The 15,295-nt window shown below is 36.7% G+C and overlaps 2 protein-coding genes across 2 annotated transcripts; both read right to left on the reverse strand.

Annotated features, from left to right (window-relative positions):
* Positions 1 to 729: 729 nt before the first annotated feature.
* Positions 730 to 4,049, reverse strand: LOC103706827 (Tetratricopeptide repeat (TPR)-like superfamily protein). The gene has a single exon (XM_008791073.6). The coding sequence runs from the start codon at positions 3,932 to 3,934 to the stop codon at positions 983 to 985; it is 2,952 nt and encodes a 983-aa protein (XP_008789295.4). The 5' UTR covers positions 3,935 to 4,049; the 3' UTR covers positions 730 to 982.
* Positions 4,050 to 5,729: 1,680 nt separating this feature from the next.
* On the reverse strand, positions 5,730 to 12,182 carry LOC103706772 (glutamate decarboxylase 4-like). The gene is made up of 7 exons (XM_008790989.6): positions 11,999 to 12,182; positions 10,324 to 10,528; positions 8,787 to 8,987; positions 8,464 to 8,678; positions 7,564 to 7,817; positions 6,912 to 6,964; positions 5,730 to 6,352 (listed from the first exon to the last, which is right to left on the reverse strand). The coding sequence occupies exons 1-7, from the start codon at positions 12,091 to 12,093 to the stop codon at positions 5,855 to 5,857; spliced, it is 1,521 nt and encodes a 506-aa protein (XP_008789211.4). The 5' UTR covers positions 12,094 to 12,182; the 3' UTR covers positions 5,730 to 5,854.
* Between the last annotated feature and the right edge of the window lie 3,113 nt (positions 12,183 to 15,295).

Raw genomic sequence — 15,295 nt, forward strand, 5'->3', positions numbered from 1 at the left:
TAAAACAACTAAAATGTGCAAATTTCTCAGATCAACTGCAACATAAGTACTGTCATACAGGGCTGTTTCAACTTGATTTTGTAAAGCAATCATAAGGTTGTTCCTACAAAGATCTCTCTTCCAACAGTCATTCAGAAAGATTTGTACGTATGTGCACCTGGAATATGTTACCAATCTTGAAAGTCCAAGGCCTTTCCTAAACTGAAAAGTCCTTTATGAGGCAATATACAAGGTTTTTCAACCTCCACATCTATTTGGAGTTTGGAACCATGATATTTCCCCAACATATATTTTACTGATTCTGCCATATAGATCATATGTAGCAAATTATTTAGGATATTTTTAAGCCAGATAGAAGGATGCACTTTTGCCTTTCATCAAGAAAATCCTGCTAGATTCCCTTGTGCCTTTCCTTAGAATGGACGTTCGACCGAATCCTTGGTCTAGTTGCCTGGTTCTAGAGGAAGAGAAAAGATCATCCATTGGTCGTTTCCTCCCTATATGCAGTTGCTAACCTTATGTCCAACAACCATTCCTCCATCTCTGCCATGTCAGATCAAAGTTTATAATCGAAACCCACAGCATATGAGGAAAGAAATACAATTACACCCCTGAGAAGAAGTTACAAATTGTAATGAAAATGACAGGAACTATTACGGCCGATCAGAAGTAAAAAGAATATGCTACTGACAAAATTGAGAGAATGCACCTTAAAAATATATAATTATACAACAAAGGCAGATGAAGCCACATTTTAGACTGAAATCACATTTTTGTCCTGAAACAAGTAGCCGACCTATCAAATGAATTTGCTGTTTATACAGATTAGGATGGCCATGAGAGAGAATAACAAGACATTTTCAGTTAGGTGTCAAAGCATTGCAAGTATATATTATACACAGTATAATTTATCATTGAATGATCTACCTTGGCACTAATGGTACAAGGTCGGAAGAATAATTGAACAAGAAAGAATAGCTAATCACCAATAATCCCCACAGGTGCATGCTCCGTCTTTAAAGCAGTGGAAGCGACTTGCATCTCTTAACAAAATCTCGCGACCGACAACCTTGGATATGTATTTGATTGCATTATGGCAGTCTCCACATACTCGCAGGTTTTTAATAACTCGAATTCTAGCTGGTGGTGCGGTACTTATAAGGCCATAAGCAATAGCCAACTTCTCACTGTGATAGTAAAGTGAATGCTCTTTTTCCTCTTCTTCAACATCTAAAAGCACATAATCTGTATCTGGGACATATCCCTCACCTTTAATCCTTCTTATTAAATCCTCCAGTTCATCATAAATAGCATCATTTTCAGGGTGAGACTTATCATCGACAACAAACAAGTGCACCTTGTTCTGCACCTCAATCCAACTATAACCAGGATCCTTTTTCACATTCCTGCTCTTCATACTTTTCCTAGCATTAGCTACGTCATCCCATCGGTTGGCAGCCGCGTACATATTAGAGAGTAGAACATATGCTGAAGAGTCAAGTGGCTCCAAATCCAAAAGCCTGGTTGCCATCCGTTGTCCAATCTCTATCTTTCCCTGAATTCTGCATGCACCAAGCAATGCCCTACACATGGATGCTGATGGATTAAAAGGCATCGTGTCAATGACCCTTTCTGCCTCCGCAAGAAGCCCTGCACGGCCAAGAACATCAACCAGGCAGGAATAGTGCTCTATGTCAGGCTCCATGCCATAATCTGCACGCATAGAGTCGAAATAGCCATAAGCTTCAGAAACTAATCCTGAATGGCTACAAGCTGAAAGAACACCAATGAAGGTGATCTTATCAGGTTGTATGCCCTCTGATCTCATACTCTTGAAAAGGTCTAGAGCTTTTCTGCCATTTCCATGCTGGGCAAAACCAAGCACCATGGCATTCCAAGAAGCTATACTTTTCACATCCATCCTCTTGAATAAATTGTATGAATCTTCTACACTTCCACATCTTGCATACATATCCATAATTGAAGTCCCCACAAAAGCATCTGAAGCACACTCCAACTTAATGGCATTTGCATGAATTTGCTTTCCTTGCTCTGATGCAGCCAAACAAGAACAAGCTTTAATGAGGGAAGCTAAAGTAAATTCATCAGGCAAAGACCCCGACTGCCTCATATGATGGTATAGAGTGAGGGCATATTCTTCATCTCCATTCTCTACACATCCTGAGATCATGGCTGTCCAAGCAACATCATCAGGTTCACTGATATCATTGAAGATGGCAGTTGCATGCCTGAAATCACCACATTTGATGTACATGTCTAATATCCCACTACTAACACACAAATCTGAATCCAAACCAAGTTTTATTGCATGAGCATGGATTTGTTTCCCTTGTTCAAATGCAACTAAGCCACTGCAAGCTTTAAGAACAGTCGCTAATGTAAAATGGTTAGATCTCTCACCATTTCTTATCATTGACATAAATAGATCTAATGCCTTATAATTGTCATGGTTTGTTACATATCCAGCAATTAATGCATTACAAGAAGCCAGATCAAACCAATCCATGCCGCCAAAAAGAATCTCTGCTTCCTCCAAACTTCCCTTCTTTGCATAGACATCAATCAGTGCAGTTAATACAAAGTTATCCATAAATAGACCCAATTTTATAGCAAAACTGTGAACTTGTTCATGGAAGGAAGAGCCTCTGGTGATCCCTGAGCATGCTCGAAGAATGCTTGCCAATGTGAATTCGTCAGGAACTATCCCATGCTTTAACATGTCAATGAAAAAACCAATTGATTCTTCCTCCAAACCATTTTGTGTACTGCTGGATATCATCGAATTCCATGAAACCAAATCCAATTCTTCCATCTCATCAAACACTTGCCTTGCAGAATTCATGTTATTCATCTTTGCATACATTTTTATAAGATTATTCGAGACAGAAACTTCTGAACAAAATCCCGTCTTTACAGCCATTCCATGGATCTGTTTCCCAATTTCCAAGCACTCTGCAACTGTGGCAGCACTAAGTACGATTACAAATGTCACATTATCTTGGCCCACATTCAACCTCTTCATCTCCACAAAGCAAGCCAAAACAGAATCATTCTCACCAGCCTTGACGTGTTCAGACATAGTTTTGTTCCAACTTATCACGTCAGAACTATCATCAAAAAGGCATGATTTGATCCCAAAAGCCCGAACCTGCTCCACATTCCTATCCATTTCTTTACCCATTACAATGCAGAAGACACTGGCCTCATCGGGACAGAGGATTTCACTCCGGTGCAACTCCGAGAACATAAATAACGCATCTTTGACCAAACCCATCTGTGCATACCCCTTAATCATTATATTCCACAGCACAACGTCTCTCTCAGACATTCCATCAAACAGATACTGAGCGTCGTGCAAAAGTCCAAACTTCGAGTACACATTGACCAGAGAACTGGAAACCATCGCATTCGAGTCCAGGCCAATCTTAACGGAGCAGCAGTGGACGGCCTGGGAAGTAGAAAGGAGGTCGGGGGAGCTGGAGCAGAGCTTAAGGATGGGCGGAAAGGTGAGGTGGCTCGGGGGCATGGCGGAGCGGAGCATGAGGCGGAAGAGGATGAGGGCGTCGGCGGCTTGGCCGTGGAAGGCGTAGGCGGAGAGGAGAGAGTTCCAGGTGACGGAGTCGCGGCGGGGCGTCTGGTCGAACAGGCGGCGGGCGCAGGGGAGGGAGCCACACTTCGAGTACATGGTGATGAGGTTGTTGGCGAGGAAGCGGTCCGGGGCGGCGCTGGAGGTGACGATGAGGGCGTGGACGCAGCGGCCGAGGCGGAGGTCGCCGGCGAGGATAGCGTGGCGGAGAGCCGGGAGCCATGGCGAGGGGTGGGGAGCGGCCGAGAGGCGAGAGAGGGGGAAGTTTAAGGATAACCGCGCGGTGATTTTAAGGCCGAGGGTTTTGGATGGGAAGGATACGAGCATCTGAATGGTGTGGGGTTCATGAAGAGGCTTCGCTTAAATCTTGGTTAGGAACATGGCTTTAAGTAATGCGTTGGAACCGTTTTGGCCACCCTCCCTAACGTACACCTACTTCAATGATTAATTTAGATATACGAATCTAGCTGCGTTAAATAGATATAGAGATCGGAATTTGTCGAACGGATCATACTTCTTTGTATATATCAAAAATCCATCGATGAATAAGTTTTAAGAACATTGGAAGATAAGCATCAAGTCAAATTTTTCAAAAGATGGTGGGGTTAAGGAGACTGACAAAAACCTAGTAGGTGCTTGAATAAAAAAGTGCAAACATGCTTAATATACTCCAAGTATGGTGCATGTGGTGCTACATAAACATAATTCAATGTGACCATCCATATGAACAAATTTATCATATCTTGGTATGACCAATTGTTCGTGGCAAAGATGATTGAAAATAGCTTGCCTATTTGTTGCGTTGAGGTAGTTGATGATTGCTTGCTGCAAAGGAAAATGTTGTTCTCACAATTTTGATTTAAGTGTGCACCAACCGTCGATTTCTTCTCACAATTTGTAATCTACAAATTAGGACCAATAAATCGGCAATTAGACCTTCGGGACTGAGGGTTAATCCATTATGGCATGATTACTATGATGATCAAATTTACGGTTATATTTTCAAAGTATGATTCTGAGTATTCAGTTGTGTGACATAAATAGAAATAGAGTCCTGATCTTGTGAGAGAGATGTGATAACTTGTTGGCTTTGTTAAATTCGATGTGCATTAACTTGAGAAAAGTGATCTTTTACATCTTTTCAAATTTCATGGGCAATTTCAAGAGTTCTTAGCCAGCCATACCATGCATGTGCATATTGAGATAATTGTTAAAATTTTATGGGCCTTTTTGAGAATGTGCATATGAGCCTATATAGAACTTTAGAATCTTGAACACAAGGCAGAATTAAGCCTTGTGTGAATTAGTGAGCTTTGAGCCCCTTTCTTCTAATTTTTTTTCTTTTCCCTTGCTTTCTTTTCTTCCTTCCTAGTAACTGCCCAATTCATTCTTAGGCTAGTATCTTCACACGCCTCATCCCAGGCACTCCTTATAGATTTCTTTTATTATTTAATTTTGCAATTATTTATAAATTTGTTTTATGTAAATTTTATCAATGTCTTTTTTGAGGGGAAAAAAGCAAATATTAAGTAGTAATAGCAAATATTAGCAATATCTAGGAGTAGTTTCCAACATAAGGATATTTAATATAACTTCCCAAGAGATATAGGAAAAGAGACACATAGGTAATTGAAAGAAAACTTGCCAAACTATTTCATCAACACACAAGGTTGTGGAGCTCTAGCTGCCCACCAATTGAGACAGACCTGCAACTCCCATCAGTCTAATTTCCTAAAGCTTTCACAGTGAAAAAGAGAAACTAAGGTAGTTGATAGGATACTTGCCAGGTTTGTAATTCATCAAACATGCAAGGTAGCAACCTCATCCTTCATCATCAGCAAAGTAATGAGCTCTTATTAAAATTAATGCATATTTTAGGGGAACTCAGAGGCATGTAGGAACGGCTTATGGCTCTCAGCTGTCCTATTTTAGAGGTTATATAGAGATTTACACTATTCTGAAAATTCTTCTCAAGGAAAAAGTTATGGAATTTTTAATCTCTTCAATCACTCCCTATGTACAGTCTTAACTTGGCTTGACCTTTTTCACTCTCATTGGTTCCTATCTAGTGCATTGGTGGTGCAACATGGTATGCTTGAAAGGAATATGGTTGCAGATAATATAGTTTTATGAATTAATTGTATTTTGGAAGAGCAGGTAGCATTTAAGCAAACAAATTTTCTGAAGGTTAAAAGATGCTACACTAACAGCAAATCAAGATTGGTTCATAATCTTTTGCAAATCCATTTAACAAACTCCCTTAGTCTTCCCACCAGTTAATGGTATGCTCTTATCCGTTGGCTCTACTTCTTGTTTTAAAACTGCAACGTTTGGAAGAGGAAGTGCACCATCATCTTCCAAATGATCTCCAGGCCTCAACTCGATGGTGTATCTAATTGTAGGAATCGGTACTTCGATCACCGAGTCTAGCTCACTCAGTGCAATTCTCAAGTGTGAGAGAAACCTTTCAACCAATGGCCGCCCAAAATCCTCTCGAACTACAACACGAAGAACCGTCATGTGCTCCGCATCGGCCGGCAAAGTGTAGGCCGGCACAATCCAACCAAACCGGCGCAAATTTTTTGATAGCTTGAAGGCCAGTGTCTTGTTTTTGTCTTTGAAGGAGAAGGCCACCAGTGGCACCCCTTGTTCTTTGGAGATGATATCAAAACGCCCAGTGTCCTCCAGCCCTTTATTTAGGATCCTGGCACTCTCCATGCAGTTCTTCATGACTTTTCTATAACCCTGCACAAAGTTCATGCATTAACTTTGGTTTAAAAGAGAATATTGTAGTTGTTGTAGTAGTAGTAGTTGTTGTTGTTGTGTTAACATTTGTTGTTACTATTATTATAGGAATATTCAGCTTGTTATATGAATAATTATAATAATATTATTATGATTATTATCATTATTAAGTTTTGTTGTTCAGCTTGTTGTTGATGTTTCTTATTTTGTCTCAAACAACTTTCATTATCAAGTCAAGATTATGGAGTCCACAAGCAATGCCAAAGAAAAACGCTATATATAGCTATACTTCACTTTGTACCCAATTGGTATAAATGAATGGATGGTGATATAGGTCTATCTGATGACCCAAGGTTAGTATTAAACAACAAATTGTTTAAGATGTAGATGGATGTTGAAATATAGATGTAGTTGCTTCCATTCCCAAAACATCAAAGAAATCCAATGCAATCTTATCATGTTAATAAATATGAATGAAATAAAACACCGCTTTTAATATAAAATTTTAGAAAATTTTGGCCTTCAACTATATAGAGAAAATTTTAGAAATACACCTTACCTCATAACCTAATCTTAGGAATTGATAATATTGTGCAATGATTTGACTGGATCCTGCATAAAAAGATGAATAGCTGTATTTTAGAACTTTAATGAGTCACTGCCAAGAAAAGTAAATGCTATGCAAACAATAGGCATAAGATCCCCATAAGCTCGTAGGGAGTCAAGATTGTCTCTGTGAGTCTGATCATCAAAATTTGAGTCGCCAATAATAATTGTAATGGTCATTGTACACTCTTTCAAACTCTTTTAAGTCTTCTTCATAATATGAGAACCTACGTAGACGTGTGTCTAATCCCATATTAGTTATTCATTGGATAGATTTTGGGTACTTATATAGGATTAAGGAACCAAAATAATACCTTCTGACTAGCTATTTGGGCGAGATTCTAGGTTGTTACACATAATATTTATTATGGCCAATTTTGAGTCATTTTCCATATAGAGGCCAAAACTTTTAATAAATTCATAATTTTTAATAATAAGTATATGATAAGCAATGTGGACAAGATCAAAAAAATTTCATCTGGATCTGTTTGTCGATAGTTGCAAAACAAGATGTTAAGTACTTGCTTTTGAATATCATGTTGAAATTGGAACAAGTGGAGAGTTTAAGATTGCCCTTTTTTGATGTACTTGTTAGGATAGCATACCTTTGGAAAAGTTAAGGGTGAATGTGGGTTGATCAGCTCCAAGATAGTTGATATGAAAGATGAGTTCTTCAGGCAAATCTTCTTTATTCCTCCATATGACCCAACCAATACCAGCATACACAAGGCCATATTTGTGCCCACTAACATTAATGCTCTTCACTAATGGTAGCCGAAAATCCCATTCTAGCTTAGGATACAAGAATGGTGCAATGAATCCTCCACTTGCAGCATCTACATGGATTGGAGTATCCCACCTATCACAGATTCAACAAACCAAGACATGCAGTAGGGTGAAGAAATTGTGACCTCAAATCAGTGCATCATGTGGGATTCTAGTTTTTTTTTATTATTATTACTACTTTTTTGAAGAAAGGAATAATGTTGGCATATGAAACTTTGTTAAAAGCACAAATAAACTAAATCTTATAATTAAAATATTCATGTTCATTAATAATTTAGGGTTACAACTAGGTCACAATAGTCTAAAAATTTTGCATTGCAACATAATATATGATAATGATATTGGAGTCATTTTTGTACTATTTAGGATACAATGATATTAATCTTTAGAAAGCGTACTTTTTCGATTTTGCTGATACCACAATTTGGTTCATCAAATGACTGCTATAAATATAGTCATAAGAGCTCTATTTTTTGAATAAAAGGATATTTCCTGAGCCCCATGCAGGTCCTTTGCCTCATCTAACTCTTTGGGATTCATTATTGCTAGCCAAACTAAGGGAAATACCAGCAGTCAATTATAAAAGCAAATTGTTATGGTTGATGACACCAAACAGTGACTGAATTAAGTTAGGAAGTGAATAATAATAATTTTGAAAGAGGTGATGGAAGTTACTTTATGCAAAGTGACAACTGATCCATTGTTACATTGAAACATACCCGGTTATCATATTCTTCTCAGTGAGGAGCTCATTAAGAAGTTTAACATCTTCAAACTCTCCAGTTAATGTTGAACCTAAGATTGCTGCAACGCAAATGGTGTTCTCATCCACCATTTCCACAGCTTTTTCAGGGTCCATCACATAATATCCCTCCCTTAGCTTCACTTCCTTGAGTTCCACCTCAAAGTATCTAGCAAATTTCTCCCAACAAACCTATGTTGGGGATGTAATAAAGAGAGAAATGAATACAAATAAGTTTTTCTTTTTCTGTACAAGATTAGAAACAGGTTTCATGATCAAGGAATGTCATAAATATTTCACCTGAACATTGGCTCCTGTAACAATGTTTGGCTTGTCATAAGGCTTCCCCTCAGCCTTTCTCCTATTCTGCCATTTCTTCTTGAATGCCAACCCAGCTAACATTATTGCTTCAGAAGACCCCACCGTTCCAACTCCAACAGCTGCTTCTTTCTCATTCACTGGAGCATTGAATAGGTGTGCTATGATATTTACACAGCGGTTCTGAGGGACAATCAAAAACAAAAAGAAAAAAAGAGAGAAAAATAATTACTCAAAAGAAACACTATTAAACCTTGAATAATATGAGAACCATTAGACTTTATGGATCCATGATATGCCATATCTCACATTTGGCACTCAGATTTAATAAGTAAATGAGTCAAGGGTGGAATAATCCCTTGGACCTTTTTTTAACCAGACTTTGATTATTAAATGACAAAAAGAAAAAGTTTTGATTAGCTAGGAATACTTCTTTTTTTTTCCTGACAAAATGTAACCAGCATGTGTCAGCTATACTATGGTATTATATAGTGACTTAATAGAAAAAGAAACACACTATCCAAACACAAACTAGGCTTTTATTCTGACTGACCCCATTCTATCCCAATACCCTTTGTAACCATCAAGGATAACAAAAGGTTATCACATAATTGCTTATCCGGAGTTCAGACTAGGACTTTAGTCAACCTATCATGTTAATTCAATCTACCATGAGGCGGAATTGGCTTGGAAGAAGAGGCAATACTGTTGAAATATTTGTACAAGAAAAGAAAAACAGAAAGAGAAAACTGAGTTATTTCTCTGTTCAATCACATTCAGTACACCTTAGGAGTTATATATAGAAAAATAATATAGGTTGATATATGATCATGCTAATGAAGAATTTATAGGTGATACAGATTGTCATGTGGTTTCTAAAATTACTATAACAAAATCATGCTAACAAAGAAAAATAATATAGGTTAATATATGATCACGCTACTAAAGAAAAATATTATGAGTAATGCAAGTTGTTACGTGATTCCTAAAATTATGCTAATAAATATAAAGAAGTTAATGAATTGGAGATTGATGATTCCTATAAACGAAAGATTTTCAACATATATACCAAAGATCATCTTTCTAAATGGATTCCATATCCCCAGGTTCTCAGGGTTGTGTCTTGTGAGTTAATCAGCCTCGTCGATCCGATTACTTCGCAGCATCCTTGCATTAGCCACCTTGCACAGGATGTTATCTGGAATAGATAGAAGCAAATCCTATCGTTCGGGTTGGTTTTGGACAGGATTAAAAGTAAGTGTTGGAAGTCAAGGAATAAAGAATACACATCAATTTGCATAACTAATAAAAGAATTTATCAATAGTCATAAGACTCTACCAATTCATGATTCCTCTCTCATTCATTGCACCTGCTTAGCACTATTTCATACAACCCATTGATATCGAATTAAATTTATATTTCTTTTCCCAGTTAATGATTTTCTAGTTATGCTTCAATCTAGCTTAGGAACATTCAAGCAAGTCTGAAGTATGAAATGTGCTTACAAGAGATACTTACTTGAAGCTCTGTGGTGACTGGATACTCATCCATGTCAGCATAATTTTTGTTGATCGCTTCAATCATCAGCTTATCACACTCTGGCTCCATCCAAGTGGTAACAAATGAAGCTAAATTAAGCCTCGGGCTACTATCTAACAGCAATTCATCATGAATTATCTGGTATGCAGCTTCCTTAGAAGCTGATTTTGCCGGCAGCACATACCTGTGAACCATTTCCACATTGTATTAATATCATTGTAATTTGGAAATATAAATAATAAAACCACCAATTTGAACTTGATCTATTTATTAAATGGTCAAAAATTGAAACTTAAAATTGGCATGATTATTAAGCAGTAATCTGTGCTAAACTATGTGACCTGGTTCATGTTTGCAATGATACATTTAACCAATCAACCTAATAGTTTTTAATAAGGTTTTTTTTTGCATATATACCCTCCAAAATATATAAAATTATATGAATACCCTCGTAAAATTACTATTTACATGTATACCCTTATAAAATACTTATTTTGCATGTATACCTTCTTTTACTTTCTTTTCTATATATATGTATCCATACCATCTAACGTTGTTAAAAAATAAATGATTAAAAATTAAAATGACTGAAATACCCTTGTGGGTATATATGCTTTAAAAAAAAAACTTAATATGGATAGACATGCAAATAGCAGCTTAGTGAGGGTATTCATACAATTACGTATATTTAGGAAGATATACACTTTACAAAAATCTAATAAACAATGATCAAAATCCAGTAAAGATAATCATTAATAAAAAAGATAACAAAAAAGATTAAATCATGTTAATATTAACTCATATAAAATAAATCATATTGCTTTTATAAAATTCTCGCCTAAAAAACAAACAACAATTTAACATTTACAAATCACTAAAAAATATTTTACTAATCTAAGCATCTATAATTAATTTAAATACGATATGCTTTGATCTTTTTAAAATAATGACGAATATATAGATGTTATAGATTCAATAATGATAATTATATCAAAATCAAATGAATAATAGCATTAACAAAATAAACACCTAATATTTCAACTTGACTAAATCAAGATCTTAAAATAATAATAATAATAATAATGTGACTCGATATTTTTTTGACTTGTTAATCTAATTGAATCATAAAAGACTTGGCAAATTTCAACGGAGTTTTAATTTTTTTAATAAATTTTTTAAATATATTCCTTCTAAATATGAAAAATTGCATGAATGCTCTCGTAAAATTGCTATTTGCGTATATACCTTTATAACTTTTTTTGCATATCTACCCATGCGGGTATTTTAGTCATTTTAATTTTAAGTCGTTTATTTTTTAACGACGTTAAATGATACAGGTACATAGGCGAAAAAGAAAAAAAAAAGGATATACATACAAATAGTAATTTATTAGAGTATTTATGTAATTTCATATATTTAGAAGGATATACATGCAAAAAATTATTTTTTAAATGTTAACCTGAGACAATAACCTGAATTGATAAGAGTAGTCCACTTTGATGCCAGCAACCTTTTAGATCATAGAGATTAATTGGTTAATTATGGGTTATGTATGGGCTTAGATTGTATTCATGACAAGCAAACATCCTTATGCTTAATGCAAATCTGAAAAATAATAAGATAGCAAAACTAGGCATGGCAGGAAATGTTAAACCTTGGAAGTGGGTCTTGGATATATCTTGAAGCAAATACTGGGCTGATGAAAGGGGTGAAATCAGTTGGCCGTCGTTGCACCAGTGACAGCACCATGGCTTGTTTGCTATTAAGCTCCGAGGCCTTCTACACCTAGCTGGAGAGGGTATATTTATACAAAAAGAAGGGGATTCTTGTGCTTTGCTTGCCTCTGTTAGGTGGAGAAAAGTTCGTGGTCAAGTTATGTTGGCTTTTAAGCTGGAATTATGTAAAGTTCTCCTTGGATGGAATCATGGAATAAATTTATCTGTTGACGTTTCTTTGCTTCAAAGTGTTGCCGTTACTTGATTCCTTAGAACTAGAATTTCCTTCCAAGTTTCCTCTGTTTGATCTTTGGTCTCGCTTCCTTATCTAATGCTGTATGTTTGTATGCTTTAGAAGAGGATTACATGGCCAACCTCTCTTTTGCAGCTGGATTTTTTTATTGCAGACTTTTTATTGAAAGGATATGCATTGGAATCCCGGAATAATTAAGGATGTGTCTGATAGGAGGAAGATTTTTTTTTAATAATTAAGGAATACATCCAATAAAGTCAAAAAAGAGAAGTTTTGTTTCACGGGATAGAAACTTTTTGGTGTCCAGCTTGAGGGAAAAGTGCAGAGAATAAATAAGTGCAATGTATTTTACAATGACTTGAATTTTATCACAAAAATTGAATTGCTCTTCCGACTTTCATTTGCGTATAGAGTAGGTTCAAAAAAATATCTGAAATAACTTTCCCTTATTCCGTGCTCCAAATCTATTCCACCAGAATGGTGGGATATAAAAATGCCATGCTGGCTCACTTATATCCCAACGTGGCATAAGTTTATTCTCCAACCCTTTTGGGTATTTGACAGGATATCTATACTTATTTCACCAACCAATCACGGTCTAGAAGAATATGTATATAAAATATTGCATTTGTTCAATAAAATACTGGGAAACAAAAAAAAAAAACCGTTTAATACTTGCAGGTTCAGGTCAGATAATTGCACAATACTACCAGTTTAAACGCTTGGGCTTTTTTTTTGGTACATTGACTACTCACACTAATCTCGCATGAACACGACCAGCTGAATCCATAGAAAGAAGACTACACAGTGGCGGAGAGACAAAAGCATGCCGAGTCTAAAGGATCCTTTCAGAATGTTGGGCAGCAAATGAGGCGACCCAACCAGCAGCTATGTTTACTTCCCGAAATATATGCACAGCCCAAAAAGCACAACATTTCTTCAGCATCAACCGGATGTCGCTTAGAAGCGGGTACTCTGCCTCCCCCCGCCCTCCCTCCAATATGCGCTCAATCACCGCGGCTGAGTCCTCCTCAAGGATGATACACCCAGCCTCTAACACACGTCTCGCATAGAAGAGTCCTCCCAATACGCTTGATCTTTGAGGTAACATAAGAACTTTACTTTTATTATATATCTTGATTAGTGATTACAACCTGGAGTGTACGCTCTAAAGTTCCCCGAGATTTGGAATGGCTCTTGATGGATGCATCTTTCAATCAATGAACCTACTGCATCTCTAAGGAATAAATTATAAACCACACAGCCAAATTGAATCTCAATCTCCAGTTAAACTTTCAGTTGATCCACAGATTAAAGCCAAATTTGATCACAAATAAAATTCAAGTGTCCTAAATGGAAGGGTTAAGACTCTCTCTCTTGTGTTGCCATGAGGTCAGTGATTTGTATTTTAATCTGTTGGAAAATGACTTGCTATGTCAATTTTATCAACATATTGTTTATCTTTTAGCGTGATAAACATCACCCAAACATTTATATGGTTAAACTAATCACCTGCTTGCTGCTTGCGCTTGTGGCTGCATCAACTTATGACAGTTCTTACATTATGCCCTTCTTCTTATGAAAAATTATCATGCATTTTTTTTTTAATTTAGTGAGCCACGATATCTGCACCATGTTATATGTAATGACTACAAGAATATTATAGAAATGTGCATGAAGAATACAAAAGTGCTAAGGGAGGGCCGAGAGGTGGTGAAAAGGTTTGATATTGTTTCCAAGATAGTTGGCATGGTATGCCGTACCGGCCCGAATTGGATGGTACGGAGCATACCATACCATACCGGTTCAATACTGATACTCGGTGCAAATGACGTACTGACACTCAGTATACTAAAAAAAATTTCATACCGTACCGTACTGATAATGTACTAGTGTGGTGCTAGTACGTGGTCCGGTACCGAGACAATGAACTTTGAAGGTTGGTGTTTTGCTCACTTAATGACAGCAGCAAGCACATAGTCTTTCTAGTGGTGGTGGGACTGTGCAGAAGAAGAGTATTCTGGAGACTTAGCAGATGACATATTGGAGGGGGCTTCTTGAGCTTAAGAAGACTAGTGGTGTTTGCTAACTGCACACCTACTCACAAGGGTGATGCCTGTCTGTGATATATCCTCATCATTATTATTATTATTTCTAAAGTGTGGGTTGGCTGCAAAGGGGGTATCTCTGGTGATTTCTGATTAATATGGCTTAGTTTTTATAATAATGTTAATTTGTTAGCATCTGAGATATAAATGATAGTCTATGGAGGTCTGGTTCTCACATTGGATTGGGAATATTTGTCTAGTTATCTTTCATGGTTGTAATGTCACTTGCATCAGGGGCCATTTCAAGATGGCTTGGGTTTAGAGTTAGTCACAAAAATCATGGTAATTAGCTTTATAGAGCTATTTTGTGGAAGCTGGCATTAATGTTGAAGAAAAATTGGTGATTTTTTATCATGGTGACAAAATATTTGCTTGTGTAGTATTGAATTTTCATCTGTACTGTATATAGAACATACTAGCCTTTTATCTCATGCTTAATATAACCAATATATTCTTAAGTATTGGTTGATATGAAGTTATTGTACCAAATATTTAAATCAATTCTAAAAGGTTTCGAAAAAAATTAAATTCCCCAAATTGCAGTTAATTTAATGTTTACTAGATTGCCCAATAATATGATATTGTTGGTTGCTATATATTGGCCGAGGTTTTAGTTAAAATGCCATCGGTTGCACACCAAGATATCTCAAGATACTGGCCTTCAAAGAACTCATGATTGTTGCAGCTGTTTGTTTTCAACTAGCTTCATCTCAGAGCACAATCAGATTCCATGCTCTGCTCTCTTCAAATAGTACTTCTACTAATCACCCATTTAGATCACTGCTGAGTTCACTGAGCTGGCATGGCAGTCACGGATTGGTGCGTTGGCATTAGTCGAGCCCCGTCCGCTGCTCAGCCAATCACCAATTGCTACA

Source organism: Phoenix dactylifera, chromosome 18, assembly GCF_051530095.1.
Source record: "Phoenix dactylifera cultivar Ajwa chromosome 18, Ajwa_hap1_PhDact_Kaust_v1.1, whole genome shotgun sequence".
Classification (NCBI taxonomy): domain Eukaryota; kingdom Viridiplantae; phylum Streptophyta; class Magnoliopsida; order Arecales; family Arecaceae; genus Phoenix; species Phoenix dactylifera.

Excerpts from the sequence above, each read along its gene's own strand:
- LOC103706772 (XM_008790989.6), bottom strand. The coding sequence starts at position 12,093 with ATGGTGCTGTCACTGGTGCAACGACGGCCAACTGATTTCACCCCTTTC. Across the intron at positions 8,988-10,323 it reads CAGTCACCACAGAGCTTCAA|AACCGCTGTGTAAATATCAT; the intron begins GTAAGTATCTCT and ends ATTGTCCCTCAG. Across the intron at positions 7,818-8,463 it reads GAGAAGAATATGATAACCGG|GTGGGATACTCCAATCCATG; the intron begins GTATGTTTCAAT and ends AATCTGTGATAG.
- LOC103706827 (XM_008791073.6), bottom strand. The coding sequence starts at position 3,934 with ATGCTCGTATCCTTCCCATCCAAAACCCTCGGCCTTAAAATCACCGCG.